Source organism: Phalacrocorax aristotelis, chromosome 17 (genome assembly GCF_949628215.1).
Source record: "Phalacrocorax aristotelis chromosome 17, bGulAri2.1, whole genome shotgun sequence".
Classification (NCBI taxonomy): domain Eukaryota; kingdom Metazoa; phylum Chordata; class Aves; order Suliformes; family Phalacrocoracidae; genus Phalacrocorax; species Phalacrocorax aristotelis.
In genome coordinates, this window is record NC_134292.1 from 11,710,001 (window position 1) to 11,734,158 (window position 24,158).

The window sequence follows — 24,158 nt, forward strand, 5'->3', positions numbered from 1 at the left end:
AATGAAGTGAGGACTGCCAAATGAACTGCAGGCTGTGGCACCTAAAGGCAAAAGTGAAATTTATTAATCAATTTTCCTTCCCGCTCTCATGTTCGCTTGTAAAAATTAGATCGTAAAACAACCTTCTGAGATCCAAAATTCTTCCATTTTCTGCTTTAAATGTGAAACTGTTTTTATCCTTCTGCTCCTAATTACAGCTTCTTTTTCTTTCTAAGAATGCATTTATCTCTTTCAGTAAAAAGAGCAGCAATAATATGTTGAACAACCCTGAAATAAATTTTGTCATGTAAAAAATTAATTACGCATTCCAAACCTGGTCACTGTAGTCCTCTGGGAATTGCCTCCGCACCTCAGGATCTGTAAATAATTGACAGATAATATTAATTGGCTTTGGATTAGTGAGCAAGCAGAGAATCACACATTAATATTTGATCAGAAGATGATAGCATCCCTGGCAGGGGATCCAAGGAGGGCAGCTGAGGCTGCTATGTTGATAAGAGCAGGGAAGGACTTTTCAAGGCTCTCCCTTAACCCTCCTCCAGAAAGACAGCAATTGTATATAAAACATGTACACACAAAATACACGAAACCATAAATATCTGTGTGTACCTGTGCATGCATATACACACACATCTATATGTCAATATAGATGTTTATATATAAGTGATTTTGTAAGCGACATCCTGGCACTACACTGAACTTTAGGCTGTTACCTTGTGCAACATCTTCCTGGCTGCAGTTTGCCAGCTAGGCTTGTCACCAGAAGATGGTTACCAAACGCACTGGAGATTTCGTTTGTAACCAGATAACCAGTTTTGCCAGCTACAGACACTGCGCCCATTAACCTCCGTGGATGTTTTCAGTGATACCAGATTACAAATCTTCCAAAATTACTTTATGTTAATGTTAAGGTATGCTCCTCAGAAAACAAAAAATATTTATCCAGAATTTGAAAGTGGTAATTAGTGTAGCCCTGGAACCTCTAATGCTTCAGATTAGCAAGCATTCCAGACTGACGCAACGTCCTTATTCCTTTGGCTTGTCAGAATAAATAATATGGTATTATTCCCTGAATTTAATTAGAGATGTTCATAAAACAACAAAATATCATGATTGAAATTATTTATATGACAACTTATTTAAAACAGAATTCTTCAAAGCCATCCATTTTTCAAAGGAATACGGCTGAGAAGACCAGATCCCATTCTGCAAAGAATTTTTTTAGTTACAAGAACCAAAAAACAAGCCATACAACAATCACGCAAGAGTTCAGAATTAAGTGTAACACACAATAAAAAAATTAACTGCTGGCCTACACAGGGTCTATCCTTCCTGCAATCAGATGGGTTTGGCTGTGTGACCTGGCTGACCAGATACACTGTTACCAGATTCCTGACTCTCTGTACCCCTTTTCCCCAAGTTCTGATCATTATGTAGGGAGTGAGGTTGCATTCACCACCTCGACTGCTCAGTTATCGCCACGCCACATCCTAGCTGAGGCTTGAGGGGAAGAGTCATTTTTACGACACGTGCACCATACCCTGTTATTTCAGAATCGTCCCACCCGAGACTTCGCATTGGCAAAGTTTACTTCAGTAATGAATCAGTTGATTGGTGATTCAACTGCTAGCAGACGCAAACTTTTTATTAAGGTGTACTCTTTTCACGTGAGAAATACAGGGAGACTGTACATTAACAAACTTTCCAGCTTAACTTTTTCCAGACAATCAGATGTTTAGTTTTAACATGTCACCATTACACGCATACAATTACATACACGATATATCAAATTTTACATATGCATATGAGCAAATCCTTCCACACTAACACAACAAAGCAGAAATAGAAAGCGCGGGATCACATTTCAAAGCCTTAGTTTGAAAATTCTTAAATCCATATGCAGGTAAGTGTGCTAAGAGTCCAAACATGCAAACAAGCGTGAACCGCCGGACTCACCTGGACCGTCCTTTGTACCCAAGTAACAATGTACGGGACAATCCCACTTCGTATTTCACCCAAGCAAGCGCAGTATCAGCGGTAGGATGAAACTATGCAACATCTACTATGATGCATATTCTTAAATATTTTTAAAATTAATTATTTGAGGCTAAACTTCTGGATTTCACGGAAAAGACAAATCAATGAAACAAATCGGTAAATCCAAGTACATAATATCGCTTAAGAAATCTAGAACATGATCCTGACACTCCCCCCTCACACCACTTCTATTGACCCGTAGCTCTCAAATGCAATATAAATATATATTTATGTCATGTATACATATGCTGATACCCAGAGCATTTTATCATTTACCATTTTTTAAGGAAATGGGGATTAAATGGACATAAAGTCATAGCATGTTTGCTCTAAACACATTCCTCCATGAATGGCAATCCACATTCCCCATTCTTTAAAAATACAACAAAAAACAGATTGGTCATACAAAAATGCTTGTAAGCATTTATTTTTCCTGTTTTCTTAGCATCTTGAAAGTCCTTCTGTGTTTCAGGGGCTCACTGGCATGGAGGAAGGCCTACAGGAACCTATTTGTCAGCATTTACGTAAACCCTGACAGCTCCCAGCAAGACCACTGTCCAGCTGACAGAGGTGCACCGTGCACCACTTTGCAAGATACTAAGATTCACTCAGAAGGACTGGTAGCTGAAAGTTATCACGGGCAAATAAACACATGCCGGTGGTTTTGTCATCTCAGAGGCCACGATACAATCCTTCCTCATTAAAAGGATACAAAACAAAACTTAAATAATAACTTAAAAATCACGGCCAATGATTTTTTTGTTAGGTTCTTTTAGTTTTAATTTCAGCTTTGTCTATATACATCATTTTTCATTCAGAGTTTTTACTTAAATATGTTTGTTCTTACAGAAAATTGGGATATTTTTTTTTTTCCCCTGCCTCTCAAGAACTTATGTGCCATCAAGAAATAAGGCAGAGCAGTGGCCATAGGAAAGACAGCATAAAGCAAAGAGAAAAAACCCTCCTTGTTCCATACATGTCCCTAACACAGGAAAGTCAAAATTACAGAATGGTTTGGGTTGGAAGGGACATTAAAGACCATCTAGTTCCAACCCCCCGCCATAGGTAGGGACACCTTCCACGAGAACAGGTCACTGAAAGCCCCGTCCAACCTGACCCTGAGCACTGCCAGGGATGGGGCACCCGCAGCGTCCCTGGGCAGCCTGTGCCAGTCCTCATCGCCCTTACAATAAACCAACTTACAACAAACCAAGAGATTTCCATTGCCCTCATCTCTCACAAGGACCACTGCATTTGGTACCTGTGTCGGCCAGACCATACGCTGAGCAGTACTTCGCAGTTTTCAACGTTGACTCATTCACAGCCATTGCCTATGACGTAGAGTGTCGTACATGACTAAAATGCAGTTATGGTGATGACCAAAGTAACAAACAATAACTCCCCCACCCACTATATCACTCCATCAGAATTTGTTTCTCCATCATTTCTTTAATATCTTTTGATATCTATAGCGAGTAATGGAGGATATTTCAATTTTCAAAGTTACTGAAATGTTTCAGTGATCTACTACAAAATTATTTTCCTTAATTATTTCAGAAATTATGCATTTCTGAATATTTGTTCTTTAGGGGTAACACACACTAGTTAAAAATTAGACCACGGGTTATTAAGATCTTTACAATGCACCAAATATCAGATCACCTTTATAATTAGCTTAAGACTTGTTTCTGAAACAGAAGTTCTGTCACGTGCCTTTGGCATGGAAGAGCAATATTCCATCTTCGCTGTCCCTCCGTGTGGCTTCCTCTCCTCACACAGGTGTGGTGACACTGACAGCCACCTGCCACGCTGCTGGGTCAGGCTACGTGTAAGTGCCGAAGGCTGGCCTCCACCTTCTCTTGAGAAAAGGCAGTGAGGATGGATTAGCTTTTGCTGCTGCGGCTTACGCGCCACCAGAGACGGGCACGCCACACTAAGAACCCTTCCAACAGGTCATCCAGCCTAGTTATTAATGAACTGTGAGAAAACACTTAGAATATCTATTTCTTATTTTGTGTCTTCACCAAGCTTGGTAACAGGAGAAAATAGAAAGAAAACAAAAGAAAAAAAGGTGACCCTTTGGGTGACCCCCACAAACCCACCAGTAATAGGTCTTATAGAAATGGGCCTTTTCAGCAATTCAGTAACACAAAATGGAGTTTCTCAACTTTGTGGAAAAGTAGCTTATTGACTGTAATAAATATATGGGCTAAACCATGACGCTTTGCTATTAGATAGTCTTTTCTGTATCTCTTAACTAATACCATTCCACTTCTACTTGTCTCTTGTCTGTATCCTGAAGTATAAATTATTCCCACCTCTTTACAATTAGACAGTAAAATATCCACACTGCAAGGCTCAGTAAGAAGACAGGAGGAAAGCTGTTGGGTGTTCGCTGTGCTCTGCAGACTTCAAGCAACTGAAGCAGTTATGGCTGTTTTCAAGACTAAGCAACTGAACATCTGAATCTGGGCTTTGGTGAATTGAATCCTCACGTAGATAATACTATTTCACTCACCACATTAAACATTAACACTGTAATTTAGAAAAAAAAAAAAAGATGCAGCTGCAATTAGAGTCCCCTACACATGAGTCAGTTGCTACAGGTCCAAGACGAACTTGTTCTCAAAGCACACCATCTACAGTTATATTTTCATCCAAAAACTGGATCTCACAGTGCTTTGATACATTCATAAGCTGTCTTTAACATACATAAAAACTTTCTATGTCAATCAACTGTATATATTAGAAGAAATTTAATTTCATCCACAATGCATTAAATGCATGAAATTAACTGCATTTCCCATCCACCAATTTCAAAGGGAATAAGAGCAATATGTACTCAGCTGGATGAGCAAACCACCTCGTGGAATTGCACTTGGCATCACACGCCTGTTAAGAGAGTGGGATGTATAGTTTGTGTATACAGTCTGCTTTTGATGACGCATCTCACAACAGCATCACAATGGCTAATCCATATAACCTGGAACCCTACGGTTAAGAAAACCACCTTTAAATTATGCCTGGCAGCCACACGCTCGCACGTCCTCATGTTTTTACAGCTATTTTATATTTGACATTGCGTCAGCTCCATCGCTTCAGCTTTTAAATGGTCTGGGAATATTTACAAAGCTTTCAGTATCTTTATTTGGAAAACACTACACAATGGAAAAAGAAACTACATCACGTCTCATTAAAGCTTTCATCACTATCCATTCTTCATTGTTAATCTAATGTTCATTTGAAAGGTGTTTTCAACTACGCTTACCCACACGTATATACACAACAAAATTATATTTAAATCCTACGTGGTAATTCCATGAAGTTCCACAAAACTGGAGCACCCTCACTGAGCCGAGAGGATTTAGACAGTGGCCATCCAGAAACCTGACTTTAGGAAATAAACATCTACAGGACAGACACTACCATCACTCGGTACAGCCAGTCTCTCCAGTGGAAAGATAAGCGCAAGGCACCCAATGATCACAACGGACACAATATCCAAATCATTCCGAACAGGGCAAAACGGTCATACACACGGCGGAATACAGGAGGGTAGCTCAAACAAGCATTCAGAATTCAGCTTTACTCAGCACCACGAGTATCAGTAAGATACGCTTCAGCATTCCTGTGAAACACTCGGTAAAGACATGAACATAACTGACTGTCAGCTCTGCCTATAAAACTGAAGTAACTTGAAAACTTCAAACACTTTTACTAACGGTAATTTGTTTTGCACACTGCATGCAAACACAATTCCATGTAGCTCCATTGTAACTCCAGACAACGAGAAAACCCTTTGCAACTCAAAACACAGCGAACGCTCTTGCTCTAGGTACTTAACAGGATTCCTAATGAAATGATGCTCAAATATTTTTCTACTTCAATACTCCACAGGCAAAGTAAACACATGTAAAATACTTATTTCAAGTTCAGGAGAGTGGAATCTACTTGCTGACATCAGAACAAGGGAAGAGACAGACTGAAATCCTAACCAACCTCTTTCATAGTTACAGTGAAGTACAGAGCTTGAAGGTTTCCAGTGCACCAGCCATCTGTAGTTATAAAGCATTAAAAGCTCAGTTGAGGTCAGCAAAAGGAGACGTTGCAAAACAATGAACAGATAAAGTGAAAGTTAACAACAGAAAGAGAAAGTCACATGAATTACGGAGCTGCTTCTCAAAGTAAACTTTTCCCAAACCCCAAAACACGAACTCCAGCTGTGCTACAGGTCGAACTTCTATGTTGTTGGTAACTTAATATCTCCTGTTTACCTTTCATTACATCTGATTTTGTAGTTTCAGCTCACAAAAGATGACAAGATGTGCACAGTTTCTGCCTAAAGTGCTGACAAACTTCTCTGGAAAATAACTGTATATTAGTATTAACAGCATGCTGAAATATAGCACTGGAAATTGGAAGTTACAAGAGCAAAGCAGGAAGTATACAAACAATATCATTCCAAAATAAAGCTAAAATACATCATCTTATCTGCAATCTCCCACTCTCATATGGGTGCAAGTGCAGTGAAATACATACACACCACAAATTTAAATTAAAACAGTTGGTACTAAGGAAAACATCAACTTAATTTTATTCCTAATGTTCACACTCAGGTTTAAAGGACACTCAAACCAATGGCACAGCGTATCAACCTCCTACGGTTCACGAGTGACTTCACTAAAGTCAGAGTGGGTTCGGTTCACTTACCAACCTGATGCACATTGCTGTAAGCCCTTTCCCAGAGCACGTAGCTCCACACAAAGCAGCTGCTGCCCGTAAAATCTGGGTCGGCCAAGGACCTGGAGACCCACAAGCCCGTTACTCACAACAGACACCCTGCCCTAGGGAGGACTAGTTAGGAAACACACATACGAAATAGATCACGTGGTTATTTTTCAAGCAGGTTCCTTCGCAACTATTTTAAGAGGTGCTTTTGAGGGAAGCTACTGGATCAGTTCTTCTACAAACAACATGAAATTTTTGTAACTGGACACACTTTTCATTTTGAAAAGGTGTAAGAAAAGGCAATGCTATTTCTCGGTGATAGAAGAGTAAAACTCTTCTGCAATGTCAGAGCAGCTTTTTGGTGTCTTGCCATGCATTTAGAGGGTACCAACAAATGGACAGCACAAAGCTGAGATTTCCCACTAGGCAAATGCAGCTTTCATTGCTAACACATTTAGTTTTTCCCCTCTAGTAGCAGAGATTCTACCTCACATCTGTGCACATTATGTAGAGCATTGTAATGATTACTCAACCATATTCAAGCTATTATTGTTTGTATTTTAGTAAATATGTGAATGTTTCCAAGTTCTAAAACCTATTACTGCCGCTTCTTACAGAATATTGTTCAACAAAAAGCCAAATACAGAAGAATATTGAAATTAGCTATGAACTGTATAATCCTATTGTTCAATTTCATGGCATTTAAGACACTACCTTCCCCTCCTCACAAGTCTAGATGTTAATCCATGCTGTAAACTGATTTAATTTTCCAGATGACAGGATGGGAACATGCTACAATGGCATATTAGTGTAACTATGCTGCTCTTTTACTCTCAACTGTTCTTCCATCATGAAGTGAAGAGTTTTGCTTTTAAGAGAGGCATGCTTAATTACTCCCCAAAATAGCGCAGCTCAAACTTGTCTATATTTGAAGTGTATGGAAATTATAAAACCGGGGAAGTTTTTCAAAAAATTTTCAGAAAATACTTCCCAGTTAACCGCACAAAACCAATACACACTAACCTGTTTTGTCTGATAAAAGGCAACTTAATCCATATGGCTACAAATCTTTGAGATATACTAATCCCAAAGTAAAAATTACTTCATTTTCCTAACTAAATCAATTAACTCGTTTACTTCATTAAGGTCTTTACAGCTGTAACCCCTGTAAAATGAAATGGAATTCCATTCAGAGCCACTTTGATTTCAGCACCCACTACACATTATAGTACTTATGCAGCACAACTGAAAAGTAACGTAAACTTCTTTCCAAACCTCCACAAACTCTTTGACGTCCTGTATTCAGTACAGTCGAACAGTTCTGCTTGCCCCTAAACTGCTGCAGACTTAGCATGCAGATACCATCTCAGAGTGGGGGAAGAGGAGGAGGAGGGAAGAAGACAGGGGTAGGGGGCGGTGGAGAAAATGTGGGAGAGGAAAAGCCTACACACACACACGATGACAGACAAGAAACCTCAGATCAAGTAAATAAGTATGGAATAAAAATTATGTTTTTCTGGATGTGAAGCTTTAAGATTTCAATCTTTTCTTCTTAAAGTACTCCTTATTCTAAAAGTGTGCATGTCAGAAAACAACCAAGATGGAAAAGAAAAGTCTATGTCTTACAAACTGTATTAAAAAAAAAAACAACCCCAAACCACAAAACCCACACCCAAACAAAAACCAACACACACACACAGCCCCCGGGTCTAGCACCACAATGCATGCAACTGATGTCACCCCAAAATCTTGATATGCATAGCAAGCACACAAAGCAGGTTCAATATTTAAAAACACAACCTACCTGAGAATACTACGCAATGAAACTATTCACCTAGCAGGTCACATTTCAAACAAATATTCCACTTCTAGGATACAATCCGCACCTTTGTGACAAGGTAGGCATAAATAGGTGGACCCTGACCTATCCTTCTCAGTTACTGCAGATTTTGTGAATGATGTACAATCAGCAGTTGAGTGAATCAGCAAGTACTATATACATCAGCTGCTGTTCAAATGAGTCCACTGACATTAATGCCATAAAAACAGACTAGCAAGTTTGCCTCTCTCTTACAGAACATTTGGAAGCCTGCCCTGCAAGTGCCAAAAACCTCACTGGTAACATGAAAATGCTTTTCACAACAGTTTAATCTAGAAACAGAATATAAGGTTTGCAACTCACACACAAAACGCTGTTCAGAGTTCAGTAAAATGATCCAAATGCAGGAAAGACAGAGCTAAGGCAACATAAAATATACATCATAGGAAACAGGAAGGAAGAGAGAAAACCAGAACAGATTAAGCAAATCACTACAATTTCCATAATTGTTTTGTATTATTAACACATCAGGAGCCAGAGGGGCAATGAGGAGCAAAACTTTCCTAGGCGGCGTTCAGCGATCTCTTCTATATTTTCTTAAAATACCCTTCCAAAATAAAGCAGGTTAAGCTACAACTTCCCCATGGATTTTTACTTAAGGCTCTATACAGTTCTCCAGAAGAAAGAGAATTATCTTTAAAATTCAAATGATTCTGCACGATAAGGAGAGGTAGTAGCCCTAACAATGCAAGAATTGGCAAAGGCTGCCACAGTTGCCCTTGTGTCTGGGCTCCTGACTGATCTCCTCACATCAGTTTTCCAGCACATGCACTCATCCATCAGCAGCTTTATGATCCATTCAGAGTAAACCCTAAATATGAGCCTTTCACTGCTTTAGCATCCAGACCAACTTTCCATCTAAAGGGGTCTTGGTTAAATTCATTTCACAATCCTGTTAAAAAACTGAAGTACAGTAAGCGCCCAATAGAAACAGCACTCACTTCTTGGATAAGACAACAGGAAAAGCATTTGTGGTCTTTTACAGGAAAAAGAGGCTACGTTAGCCTCCTCTTAGCGAGCCCTGCTCAATTATTTGGTGTCATGTCAAGTTGCTGACCTGTCCAGCCTGCCACTTACAAGACATTTAGCATCACACGGACATTCTGCTGCAGAAAAGCAGTAAAGTTAAGAATGGTATTTCCAGTTTCCTCTGGCACAGTTACAACTTTGAAACGATCTGTTCTTTTGTTTCAATACCGTTTGAAGAGCTAAAGGATCATGAAACAAACAGATGCGGGAGAATTTTAAAAAAGAAAAAAAAAACCCAACAGTGAAGTCAGCTCTGATCTAAATGTTAACACAAACATAACCACAGAAACTGAAGAGTCAGCTCAGTTTCTATTTCATTTCAAATCTCTTCTGTAGTATAGTCAGTCAACTCCCTCCCAAGGAACAAGATCAGCTCTTTCCCTCAACAGCATTAAGTTGTAACAGCAGATCGAGAAGCAATGGATTGAAGAAAATGCACATGTCAGAGTCAAGATCTGATAAATGATAAACAAGGGCTATTGGGAGAGTTATGCATCAGACTAGTTAGACGCTTTTATAAGGTAACACATTCCATCTTCAGCTGCTATTAATTAATTACTCTCTTGGATTCTTATATGGAACAGCCCCAGGTTTAATCAAAACTTTACCAATTCTTTTAATGGAAGTTGTGAAACAGTTGTGTTGCAAGCACAGAGTGTTCAATATATGACATACAGTTGGGGAACTACCTCTGTATTAAATCCTTCACTCCTTTAGTTTCATCTATACCAAGAAAACAGCTTTAAAAGATCGGTTTATAACAGCAGAGATTAATTTCTCTTCCACTGTCATACTAAACTGTAAGACTACGACGATGTTCCAAAGAATAAGGTGTCTTCTGTGATCAGAATACTCAGAATTATTTCTTCACAAAGAAGAGCAGAAAACTTTCAGTCCAGATTGTTAAACTGATGATACTGATGTAACTAAAGCTTGAACTACAAAGCAGTGATGCATAGGATAGCGTTAAAGCTAAAACAACAGAGATCAAAACCAGAAGACAAAAAAAGTACTTATTTCAAGTCTTGTTTGTTACATGTTTCTCCCATCTTCATTTGAGGTCTTCAGATCTTTTATATGCAATGGTTAATTACTTCGGTGATACCTCAAGTCCACATTAAAGCACAGTTGATAAATCTTTTGAGTTGGCTTTACTATGCACTTAAGGGATATTTCTCTTCATAACCATCTGTTCTTCAACCAACCCAGAAATTTAGTATTACTGGAAATCTAAGCCAAACTCCAGGAGGCCTGCAAGGAGCGAATTTTGAATGGATTATGTTTTTAATTCTTTTTTTTCCCCTGTAATTTCAGTCAGCAAATTATAGAGCAGCTAAAACTTGCAAAAAAATACAATTAGGTAACATCCTACTTCAACGCTCAAGAAATCCACGAAGCCTGGCTTACAAAACTAGATGCAAAGCATTTTGAAACATTTTACAGGCTGCCTGTAATAATTATACGAAAGAGTTTAAATGTAGAAGTTGAATGCAAACACCTACTTTAAGTAGGCTTTTTTTGGTTTTAATAATTTTTTAATGTATTTGTGTTTGATCGGTATATTTTTTTCTCGTAACCTTTTCACCACTCTATAAATTTAATAGAGATATGTTCAAGTGTTCAGGCCATGAATACTGAATTCGTTTCTCTCCTGCCTCTTTGTATTTATATTCCGAGACAGCAGAGTTGCCTGGTGACAGCCTCTTCACTTCAACAGCAGCTGGCAAGCCCTCCTTGTCCTGAAAATATGAAAGAAACAGTTAACTAATATTTCATGCTATGATTTAAATGTGACAATCTGGAAGTGCCAATACCACACAGGGTAGGATTTACAAGACAAAATTTTTCTTAAGTCTCAGAAGCCATAAGGGAAGAAAAACAAGCAGCCCTTCGTCAAATGTAGCTAGCACGCAGCAAAAATTAATCCAGAGTTAGCGCATCATCTAGAGTTGAACAATACCAGACACAAGCAGTGATTGTGTAAATCTGCCAATTTAACTTATATTTCCAGAAAGCAAATTCTCAAGTTACACAAGATAAGACCAAAGCAACTAGAGTTTTGACATTTTTACAAGAAACAGTCACCCTCTTTAATATTTACATGACATGTATTCAAATTGCTTATGTATGCCTATCTGCTTTCCCGAGATTACTGTTTCTGCTGAAGGTTCAAGCATACGTAGCCCAAAACAACTTCCTTAAGCTAGCTTTTTACAGCAAAAATTAAAGACTTACATTTGATAAAATGAGAGTTCACAGCCAACTTAATTCATACCTAACACTGGCATATTAATAAGCACCTTCATTTAAAAAAATCCTTAATTTTAAGAGAAATTTTTACATAGTGTCACATTTTTTAGTTTCCTGTGTCAATATAATTTTTAATTCTGTTTGTTGTTTTGAAGAAAGGCAGGAATAATATTTTAATGTCATATTGCTTTGTAGAAATACTCTATTACAAGGAACTCATGTAAAACCACAACGTGGCCAAGGCAATCAATCAACTACATTACAAAACCTAAAGGCAGTACTAATGAAAACAAATAGTATTTTCCAACATACAGCCAGCTTTTCATTACTAGAAAACACTTTGAGTTTTATAAACATTTTCCAAACTGCTTTATTTTAACCATTTTTGGTTTTGTTTTTAATATTATGGCCATTTTAATTTGCTAATAACTATATTTTCCGTGTATTACGAAACACTTTACAGTCGTCTAATTTTTTTTAATCTCTTTCCAAAATTCACCAACCATAATAAATTCAGACAGACATATTATTAGGCAAATACATGCAAGTACTGCAGAAATATATTCACTGTTATATGGACCGTCACATTTCAGGTTTAATGTGAACTGACTCAAAGCGCACTCAGAACAAAAGTATTCTAGCCAACCATAAGTTCTTAAAGTGTTGTACTAAAAAAACCCCTACTCTTCAGCAATTGTATAATTGCCTAAACTACACAGAGAATACCTTCTTTGTTAAACATGTAACAGAGAATACTGATTTATAAGCCTCAAGCTATGTAACTTTATAATGTTCAAAACTCTGACCTTACTTTCATACTTTCAATATTGATCGTCTCAAACTGTTTTCGGTTTCAACATTATCATGTGTTGCTTCAGTGGAGTACCACCCGCTCCCTACGACACCGCTCCGCATTACTGATCTGCACAAATATCATCCCTTGTGGGAATCTCCCTGCGGAGTAGTACAAGATTTTACAGAAAACAAGCTCTTCAGAATCATTTTGGGTTTTGACAGCTTCAAATTTTCTATTGGTGCATGTCTGTTAACTTCAGGATGTGTTATTCAAATGGCATTAAACAGAAAAAATGGATTCTACCAAAGATGAAATTGTGACTCAGGAAGCTGGAAATCCCATTCTTAACTCTATTGTTTTCTTTAGTGGAGATGTTAACTTCAACACTATGTGTAATTCATAGTAAAAATATATCTGTCATACAATAAATCTGATTCATGTATGTTTCATTATCAATAAAGTTCAGCCAAACCTAGCTATCATTTTTAGTGAGATGTTATCATAAAGGAGTAATACTATGCTTGTGGTTTCTACAACGTACACATCCTTAGAGCTTTACGCTTACTGCATTTACAACTACAGAAGTCTATGGTATTAAATGACCCTAACTGACCAATAGTTCAGTGGTCACCAACTCACTACTAAGTTTTAAGGTGTGCAAGACCATATATAAAAGATAGTCATAATTATTTTGTTGATACACTTCAGAACTTCACCTCATACCCTTCAGTACTCAATTTCACCATCTCAACTTACCAGTATTATTAGTACTGTCCATTCTATCAAAATGGTAATGAAAATTCTTAAGGGCCAGTAAGCTGGAAGCAAGTTAAAAAAAAAAAAAGCCCACAAACCCAGAGATTGGTCACTGTGAGCCTCAACTACAGCTGCAGCATCGCTGAGGTCCCGTGAAAGCCTACAAACAAGCATTAAATGAGAGGAACATTTGTAAAAGTAGGAAAAGCATTCAGTATACTCTCCTGCAGAAAGTTTCTGCGGAGTCAGATGTGTTGGTGACAGAAGTTGAACTTCTTGAACAGTATTCAAAACTTCGTGGGGGTGGGGGAAGAGGTCCTAATGTGGAAAAATACACCTCATCTAGCTAGTGACCGTGAGATGAAAGGAAAAGAAAATCCTTGAGTGTTCTGCTACTCAGAATGACTTCTCTCTTCTGGAGTAAAGTTCATTAACTGGACAACACCAGGCACTGCAAGAGAACTGTGGGTATATTTACACTTGCAGTATTGACCTATTTTGTATCTGCAATGCTTTCAGCCACTGCTAACAAAGCTCACTTTATACCATGCGTGATGCTATAATAAAAAGAAGGCCTCTGCGAAAGGAAGTTTAGCACATTTAAAGCAGTACTATCAGCCTGAAGAATTATTTGTTTTACATAAAGAGGAACTTGCTGATATTTAGTGCAACTAGACAGGAAATTTGTCATCGCATTGCAAAACTTTATAATATTTTTGTTACTGTAGAAAAGGCAAGGGGATCAAAAGGATTTTTAACTGCAAAATAGAAATGCATTGGGAATATTTTAAGGCATTTGACACTTTCAAGATGTACGATAGTACATATCCAGCCATCAAGATACTCCTGAAATAGTGGACCAGTCTAGTTCTGAGCAAGAACGTTTCATAATCATGTTATATTCGTTTAATCATCAGCCCTAGAAATCAGGTGTGTATAAAACTAGCAATTCTATTAATCTCCTTTCACTTTTCCTTGCCCAGCTTTATTACACAACAAACTCCCAACTACACTTTCAGACTTTTTCAAGAGCTCTGCCAATTCCTTTCAATCTGTGCACCCTTAGCAGCAGATTTGCTGAAAACAATTTTCTCCTTCACTACCAACTCCAAAGGTAATCTAAAAATGTAACTTTAATCCACTTGCATAATTTCTCTCCACAGGTTGATCCACAAGGTGCTGAAGTGCAGATGGTCATCGACTCCCATTGTGCTGACATGCAAATTGACTGAGGACAGCTAAGGAAACGAGGAGCATTAACTTGTTACGGCCAGCTGGCAGCACAAATGTAGTCTCCAGTATTTGCACATCATCACCGATTTGCAAGAACATCTAGTATTACACAGAATAGGAGGGAAAGCTGTGTCCTATAGGCAATGAGTCCTCAGAAGCAACTTCTTGAAAGAACAGAGAAAGCTAATGGCGTGGAACATTCAGGGAGACATTTTTCCGATAGCACTTGGTAGAAACATCACCAATAGCCAGGCTGACACCAGTACGATATGAGGCTGACTGGCATCGATAGCTAGAGCTACACGTGCGTTATTGCACACACCATATGCTTATCCCTGATGAGCAGTATGACGAGAAGGAGTTTTTAAGAAAACTTTAAAACTAGAAGCTCAAGAGCTGTAGTGGCTTTCATCACGGACAAGCACACCTTGAGGAGCGTATACTCTTTTCTCGTTATCTCATACCATACTCTAATTGGGCTTCTAAGCTCTCTGCTCCCTAGTTGCTTTTTCCAGTTCTGAATTCATACCACCTTTGTACTCTAATCAAGAGAATTCAAAGTATCAACAGGTCATTTCTAAAAACTCTCCTTCCCATTAAACACTCTTATTTGCCTTATATCCAATCATCCATTTCCGAGTTCAAAAATGAACAGCATATACAGTAAATTACTTGTTGAAAAATAAACTTATATTACTAATTGTAATAACACTAATACTTTGTGCCGTACTTGTTCCAGAGAGGGTCTACTGCCTTTTTTTAAATGATGAAACTAATGACTAAGTTCTCTCCACCTTTTTGTACAAGCATATATGTGTAATTTTTAAACATGAAAGATTAAATTAGAAGTTACACACACAAACACAGCTCCTTTTTAAAAGGCTCAAAACACTGTATTTACATCTGCAAGTACCCACTTTATTACTACAACCTTTATAGCAGAGCTTAGGTTTGCTTCAAACAAAACAGGGTTCTCAGCGATAGAAGCACAAGAAAAAGCCCTGCATACAGTTAGTCTACAAAGAATTAACTGGATTAATTAGCAAGGGATTTGAGAAGCAGCTTGGAGCTAGAAAACCAAAACACTAAATTGTTTAAATACTTTGGCAATGGATCAAGGTTTCTAGGCAGCCCTATGTTCCATTCTCTCCTTTTTTTTTTTTGCTCGGTGTTTTAACACATTTAACCTGACGAGGTACTTTTTCATGAGATATGAATGACACTGTCAAAATACCAAAAAAGAAGATGTGAATTAAAAAATGCCACAAGCTGTTAGCAATTCTGCCAACATGTATGAGCCCAGGCAACATTAATTAAAAATCAATAGCTTAGGACATAAATAGCTCTTATCTCTGTTATAGTATATCTCTAACATAAGTCTTTATTAAAGAAGAAAAAAAAGCCAATGTCTTTGCTATTATACAGACTGAATTGACCACAACAAAGCAAAAGAAATAAGGCAAAAGCACTGAGCAAAGGAACACGTATGAGAAAGGGAGGACAGACACATGAATGATTGGAATGTTTCAACCTTGCACTATCATTAACACATAACTGGCTGGAAACAGCCATGCTGCAAATACTTGCAGAATAAGTTACCAGGAGGAACATTTCAGGGTTTTAGTGCTAATATGATTCTATACGAAATCCTGCATGCCAAGGAAATAACATGCGCATCTTTCTGTCAGCTAGAGCTTATTAACCAGTATTTTTACTACGCATCTCAAATAAAGACTAAGTTACTGTAAATTCTCTGATAATTACAAAATAAAGCAGCGAAAATAAAGGAGAAAGAGGCAGGAAATTGCACTCAACTTTTTCTTCTTTAGTGATACAATCTTTAAAATGAAGTTACATTAGAAGGCATCAAAGCTAAAAGATTTAAGCTAAACTAGGAACTTAAACCACCACTTTCAAAAGCTGTTTTCAAGCTTACAGAGCACCAGACATTTGAAGGACTTAAACCCATTTTCTGTCAAGAGATCACCTAATACACCATGCTGGATGCGCAGTTTGGGTCTGCCATAACTCCTAGACAAAAAAATGACAATTTTAATTTCTGAACAGTTTCAACAGAAATTTTATTAATTTAAAAAAGAATAGGTAAGAATCATACTGAAATGGAAAGATTAAGTTCAGTTTTCTTTTTTTCTAATGACTCTTGCATTATTCAATTATTTATTAATGATGGACACATGAAATGCTTCCATCAAGATACACCAGTCTAAATCAACAATAAAAAGTCAACCAGGCGCTATTTAGCAAAAATTTGTTTATCTGCGTTCAAAATAAGAGGGAACATTTCTTTTACAGAAGTGCTACGTACACATATGCAAAAACACTAAAACACTATACAAATTTCAGTGGAAAAGCAGATTATAAAATTGTAGCACCCTCAAGCTGGAATTCTCAGGACAACGAGGATTATTTTGACAGTTATGATTAGAAATTTGAGCTCTCAAGGACATCTTATAGCAGATGGCCATATGCAACTGCAGAACAGAGACGTGCAGATGAACAGCAACACCAAACTTTGGACAACACTACAGTGGACAGCCAGTCGTCCAGGAACAAAGAGTCTGGAACATATGAGGAGGCTGAATTTATTAAAAACAAGTACTAAAGTTTGATTCCATTGCAAAGAAATTTTTTAGAAATACCGACCTGAAACACTGAGTATATAGATGCAGGGCATTAGCTTTGTGAAATCATATGCCAAGCAGAGCCACGTCTACAGGAAAAATCAGAGATTAATTAGAAATTCACTTCCATTATGGCAATGTAGTCATGAAGTACTAGCCTTTAAGACCTTAAATGGTAACAGTTCACTATGTCAGTTGGATTCTGAGTCCTACCTCCAAGCCAAACTTTGGGACATTCCTACTTCCTCCTCTTCCCACACCCTTGCCATAATCCCACCTCCCAAAAATTTAGTTTATTGATTGGAATGCAGCACAAGAGGTTCTATTCATAAAACACAAACACCAAGTGTCAGGACAGGGAAATAGAAGATGCTGCTTTTCACAAGACCTTTTGGTCTAACTTTTCACTGAGCTGCAGTCAGAAATGACACATCCTTCTGCAGAGCAAAGGTGTGAGGGGGAAGACGGGGAGCAGAAAAAATGCTAATAAAGAACTGCTATACTTTTGGGGGGAATGGGTGCAATTTTTCATATTTTTTTTTAAACATATGTTTTGTAAGATTATCTTGAACTACCTGGATTCTCAGCTGTTCAACTTCCATTCAAGCTATTGCCAATTTCAGTTAACCTTGTTTAAGGTGTACCAAATACAAGTCCTTGTGGCTGCATAGAAGAAGAATTGTGTTATACCTAAGTAGTTAATTATGCAATCTTAATTTTCAGTAGGAGAGGTACATTAGAACACAGAACTGCTGCTAACAGTGTCTCCCTAAATGGAATAAATTGAAATTCCACTGAGTTCCCCCAATAATGTTTTATGTCATTGTAAAAGTACAAACTATCACTTTATTAACTTTCCATCATCTTTTCTACTGAAGGTTCAAGAAAACAAAACAATTCAGAGGCTTTGTAACATCACCTGTCTCCATTTTATCATTATAAATTAAACTGATTATAAGATGCAGAAGTAATTTGTAAACTCTTTCAAAGGACATGATTTACATTTTTCTTCTACAAAGATGAAGATATCCCCCTAACACACTCCACTTGTGTTAAATATTAAATAAAGATACTTACACTACATATATGGCAAAAATGGAAAATATTGCTGATATGTTTTGGGATTACCTTCAGTATTCTAACACTGTTTATAATACTGGTGCAAATACTGCCACCAATAAAGAAACAAACATTAAAAAGGTGTCCTTTAAGCTTCCCTTTAAGGCATCTACCATAATCGTATAATTTGCTCTGGACATCATTAAAATGTAAAGTTAATGAGGATTCAGCTGAAAACAGAAGAAATGTAACCTATTTTCAGGCAAAACTTCTAACACTGCAATCAGAGGGAAAACCTCTTTGATGTCTCTTTGTCTCTTCTCATTAATTTTCTTTTGGTTTAAAAAAACACAAAGGCTGTTTAAACTAAAAAATGCATAGAAGTTTAAACATGGTAATTATAGTCGAGCTGCAATGAGGTCATTAGGTTTTTAAAACTTTGAGATAAACAAAATTGAGATGTATGACTTTTAAAAACATGTCAATACTTGATTTTAATTGTCCATGTGACACCCACTGTATTTTAAGGATTGAGTCTAGATACAGAATTGCTTTGGGATGATATGGTGAAGGACCTAATCCCGTATCCAGGGTAAAGCAAAGCAACCAAGAAATACATCAAAATGTAAAGCACTGTAATTACTGTATTACAAATACCAAATGTGGTATCCAGTGAGTGCAGCAAAAGCATGCTTTTTGCAACCTCCATGCAAGAGAGAAAGCAAATTGTGAGATTCTGCTACTGTTTACCTCTACAGTTCATTAAAGAATAAAATAGTGAACAAGTTCAATAATTCTATTTACTCACTACATCTATTTTTGTTTATGAATACTGCCAAGGTACACACAAAGCTATATACTTCTGTTTTAACATGCTAATTCTTTCCGGCAGAAAATATCTTCAAGAGCTATTTAATTACATTGTACTGACGGAATCTACAATACACTGAAGTGGTATGTAGTTTTAGTGAATAATTTACACGTAAATTTTCTCAAACCATAATCAGAACAATTTTTAACACTATAGTGTACAAAAGAGGATGATAGATTACCACATGTACAAGTAAGGCATTTAAGCCATTAAGTAAAAGTAACAAATATATAGGGCAAATATAACGTCTTTAGTATAGAAGGATATTAATCACAATGAAGCAAAATAATCATATCTACAACATTTTTCCATGTGCAAATATCACCTCTACATAAAATGGGATGAGATGAGATCAATATATTAGCCTGTGGTAATTTTAAGTATGAATTTTAATGCATTTGTGAATGTAGGTTATAGCTTTAATAGACAATTATTTACCCTATAGCATCTTCTTCACATGTTTGATAAACTCCTCTTCAAATTAAACTAAGTGAATGATCAACAAGCAAGTATCAGATAAAATCAGATGTTACTTTAGGTGCAAGTAAAGAGCAACTTTAGAAGAAAAGCTCATACTCAATGAAAATGAAAGTTTTGGGGTCTGTGTTGGTGGAGGGCTATTGTGGTTTTTTTTTCACTCTGCTATATTTTATTACAATTTGATCCTGCCCTTCACCACAGGCCAGTTCTGTTCTACCATCTCTTCAACTGCCTACTGAAGAGGCAGCATAAGCTGATTTCCATTCTGCCTGAGCTGTTTCTCATCTCCTGGTGTCTTTCCCGACCTGCTTGCACTGTCCTAGTGTCATATTCACAAAAAGATAAAGCACGATTTAAAGAACAGTAAGTCAAACATGAATCCTGCAAATATGAAAAAACAGAAGCCTGATTCTACTCTCTACCTACACTGTGATACTTAATCAGCTATTTTGTCTTCACATTTTAGCATCTGATTTAAGTCTGCATTAATTATTTTTCATAGGTGTTTTTCCACAGAGTGATGATCTGGTTTTAGAATCTTTGGAACAGAAGATCTCAAGCATCTCAAAAGTATCTTACAGGTCAACTAGACATAAATGAAGAGTAATTATATACTTAAGAGTTAAAGCGATGTAAAAATCAAAAAAGGTAATGTTATCACTACTTCTATTCATAACTATGTAGTTTCAGCATAAATGACTCCTCAAAGGAACTGAATATTGGGTTCAGTTAATCCCAACAGAATGCAGTCGGAGCTGTGAGTGTAATTCCCTTCACCACCATTTAAAATCCCAGCACAAATTCTAAGTGTGGAAATTCTTTTGGCTACAATATCCAAAATAGTGCTTTAAAAGTACTCACTCACAGGGCCCTTTTTATTTTTCCATTCCTTCCCTAGGTGTATGTACTATAATAGTTGAAGTCTGGGGCAGAGCAGACTTTTTAGCAGAGTAAACAGGACCCTTCACTCCTGCTCCTCATCTTTTAACTGTGACACTTTCCATCCAGATCATGGTGTTCTACAGGGTACTTTACACAGTCTTATATTATTTGGCTATGTATAGTATGCATCGTTTGGCTTTACTAGTTAGTTCATCAAATTAGAAACCATTACTGTCCAAATACCCAGTCATGTAAGAGTTCAGAAAAATTACAACCAACTTAAATAATGTGGAGTTGGAGAGTTTGGTTTTGGTTTGGTTTTAAATCCCTAAGGAGGAATAAACAAATGAACTCTCCAGACTGTAACCCATTCCAGACAACAGATTATCACTATCAGTTGCTTGTTCCCACCCCTCCATCCAAGGTTACCTGCAGTTCCACTTCCTTGGTTTCTATCCTACTCTTGCATGAAATAAGTCCTATTAAACAGTATATTGAAAACTGTTTCCATCTGAAAAAAAAGACATAAAAATAATCTTCCTAAGAGCCAATAACCCACCAGCATCTGGAATCTTGGCAAATAGTTTACCAAAACTTAGTAGCCCCAGCAAGGGCAAAAAACTCCTTACTCATCAGTCTGGTTTCAGCTGCATTCCCTCAGCATTCCTTCTCCCCTCTCCATCGATGGGCTCCAGCAGAGCTGGGCAGCACACTGTGTTCACAGATAACGAGTATGTCAGGATATTAGCAGAACATAATACAGTTCTTTATGATTAAAATGTGTCTTACCACTGTTATTCACAAACACTGCTACAGGGAAGTGTACCACACACTGACCCTTCACGGCGAATCAGCATGCTACAGCATTTCTTGTAGAACACTGCAGGATCAGCCTTGTCTCTGGTAGCACAAAAGGTGGGTTTGGGATTTGGTCTGGTTTTTACAACCATTGCTGAAGTAAAACAGTAGTCTTTAATTCATTTTATACTTACTTGATAAGAATTTAACCTAAAGTCACCTTTCTTTCTAACTCTATTTCAATCTTTGGAAAAAACAAAACAAAACAAACAAAACAAACAAGAAACCCCAAACCAACAAAAAACTAAGAAAACTTGACAATGCCTCTTTTTGTTCATGACAAAAAAAATCACACCAAAGAGAAGCAGACCAACACTGCCTCGGGCTTTCTGATAAGGCCTCTTTTTGAATTAGAGTTTACATTCTCCTCTTGCAAGGAGCTACCTAAAACAAAAAGAACCAGTAATAAAACCAGATCTGATTCATCTTTTGCTCTACCGAATTTGGTTTGCTTGCACGTTAAACTTAAAGTAGTGTTCTGGGTAGAATTACTGACCTACGTGTCAACAGACTAAGCATGGACACAACTTCTGAACTGCAATACTTCTATTGAAGACACTCATAGGAAGCATCAGTACAACGTGGATGGACCAAATGTCACTCATTTCTGGCACAGTGCTTACAGCATTAGGAAAAAAAATAAAATCGCTATTCTTAATCTACAGGGAGCCTACTTTAAAGTCATTATTTCTTTGTTTCTTTTAATTACAGAGTCATTCAGATGAAAAAGTTCTTTACAGAAATGTCTATGTCTAGATTAACAGGTGATTGCAGACGCATTAAGCTTTAAGCAAAAGTTAACACTCATTAATGAGATTACCTCTTGTGATTAAATAAGGACAAACAAAAACAAACACCCTTGGAAAATTCCGTGACTGAGAATGAACTAAAGTTAAAATTTCTCCCTTAAATAAAGTCACACAACATTTAACAACAAATTTTTTACTCTATTCAAAGTACAATCTCTTTGCAGTTACTGGAATATCAGTCCTACTCTTAAAGGAGCACATGAACAGAGAGTTAATTGCAACAAGTGCTTCATCAAGTTCTTAATATTTCAGCATCTGAAGCATTCAAATGTTTCAGTAGTATCTGGTATCTGAATTGAGTCTCTCAAGAATGCTTTAAAAACAACAACCACTCAAACTCCTCTATAAATTCAAGGAAAGCTGTAAGTACAGCTAGTGAATGAAAATAATTTGTTAAAATCACAAAAAAACCCTCCCTAAAAAAAGTTTCAGTTTAGCAGTTAATTTCAACCTGCAGTTAAAAAGGCACTAGCTGTCAGTCAGTTTTCTCACCCAACTCTATCATGAAAAGAAAAACTGACAGATCACAGGAGCTTGCCTTTGTAAACCAATTCGGGAACTTTCATGCTTCTTATTTGTTAGGTTAAAGGTTAAATTGCTGACCTCTGCCCTCCTGCTTAGCAGCCTTTCCCTTTTTCTGTAAAGCTTTATTTTGGGGCTGTATTTACATGGATTAGTCTCTTTTCACGCTAAGAAGGAATCTGTTCACAGCCAAAGCCTTAGTTCTGGTTGTACAAAAAGCAGTCACAATTATTCAGCAGCAGACAATGACCATATTGTGGATTTACAAAAAAACCACCTCAGCCATGGCAAGTTCTGTCCTTGCTGCACAAAACAATAGAAGAAAAATCTTATCAAGCATTCAAGAGAAAGCAAACAAAGCAGGCCCACTGTGAACTTGATGAAGATGTCAAGCTCCTTTAAAAAAAATATAAATCAACAAAAGAGTTTAAAGTCTTGTGAGTGAGACTTTCTGGGCTGAATTTTTCTGTCTAGTTAAACAGTGCCAGCGGTAGCAATATAGTGCAGACTAGTAAATACTTGTGAAATAAAAAAGACTGTAGACAGAATTAGTTAAAGCATAAAGCATGAAGAGGACAAACAGACCTCTTCCCACAAAATAACTTACAGAAATGGAAGAACATTCAATTATACTTGATATTAACAGTTTGGGGGTGTATTAAATCCTAGTATCATCAGCTCAGAACACACCTAAAAATGTGTTAGATAAAATTTATGATGACTTGCAATTGGACAGTCTAGTATTTTTTTCATAAAGTGAGTTTCTCTTCAAGTTATGTATTTCATTCATACTGTAAAAGCCAAACTGATCTGCACCATGCAGGCCTAGTAAGTTCTTTGTGAAAATCTTCCACCTTGTTCGTACTTAGAAGAAAAGCGATCAAATGGAAACAGAAAAAGAAAGCAGCAGCTTAGGAGAATTACAATTCCCAAACACTACCTATCCACTTAGATTTGGTTACTTTTCCGATCCTGCTTTAGGAAGGTAGGGGTAGCAACATAATACCGTAAAGACAGGACAGGAAAACTTGTGATACCTGAATTACAGCACACATTCAACAGAAAGCCCTTATTTCATGGAAAGAGACCTGAATTTTGCACTTCCTTTGTTACTCCTAAACCTTCAGTATGTTATCTATTTCCCAATACAGAACAGGCAAACTTCAACGAACAAAATGTTTTTACCTTTAAAAAAAAAAGTGTGCTCTGAGAGGTGCACAGGTAAGGCTTACAAACTTTTGAAGGACCAACTCTAAACATAATCCTACTCCAATAACTTTGCTTATCTTCAAGAAAATACTTCCCCTCTATGAGAAGTACTGTTTTA

The 24,158-nt window shown here is 37.2% G+C and overlaps 1 protein-coding gene across 8 annotated transcripts in view; it reads right to left on the reverse strand.

Annotated features, from left to right (window-relative positions):
* DENND1A (DENN domain containing 1A) overlaps nt 1-24,158 on the reverse strand; it is a 222,496-nt gene that overhangs the window by 179,146 nt on the left and 19,192 nt on the right. For 7 of the 8 annotated variants that reach the window (XM_075112125.1, XM_075112121.1, XM_075112120.1 and 4 more), the window contains exon 3: nt 314-357. The exons of the other annotated variant lie outside the window; for it this stretch is intronic. In XM_075112125.1, the coding sequence (XP_074968226.1) occupies nt 314-357 (44 nt within the window). The remainder of the gene's footprint in view (nt 1-313; nt 358-24,158) is intronic. 8 annotated transcript variants of the gene reach the window in all.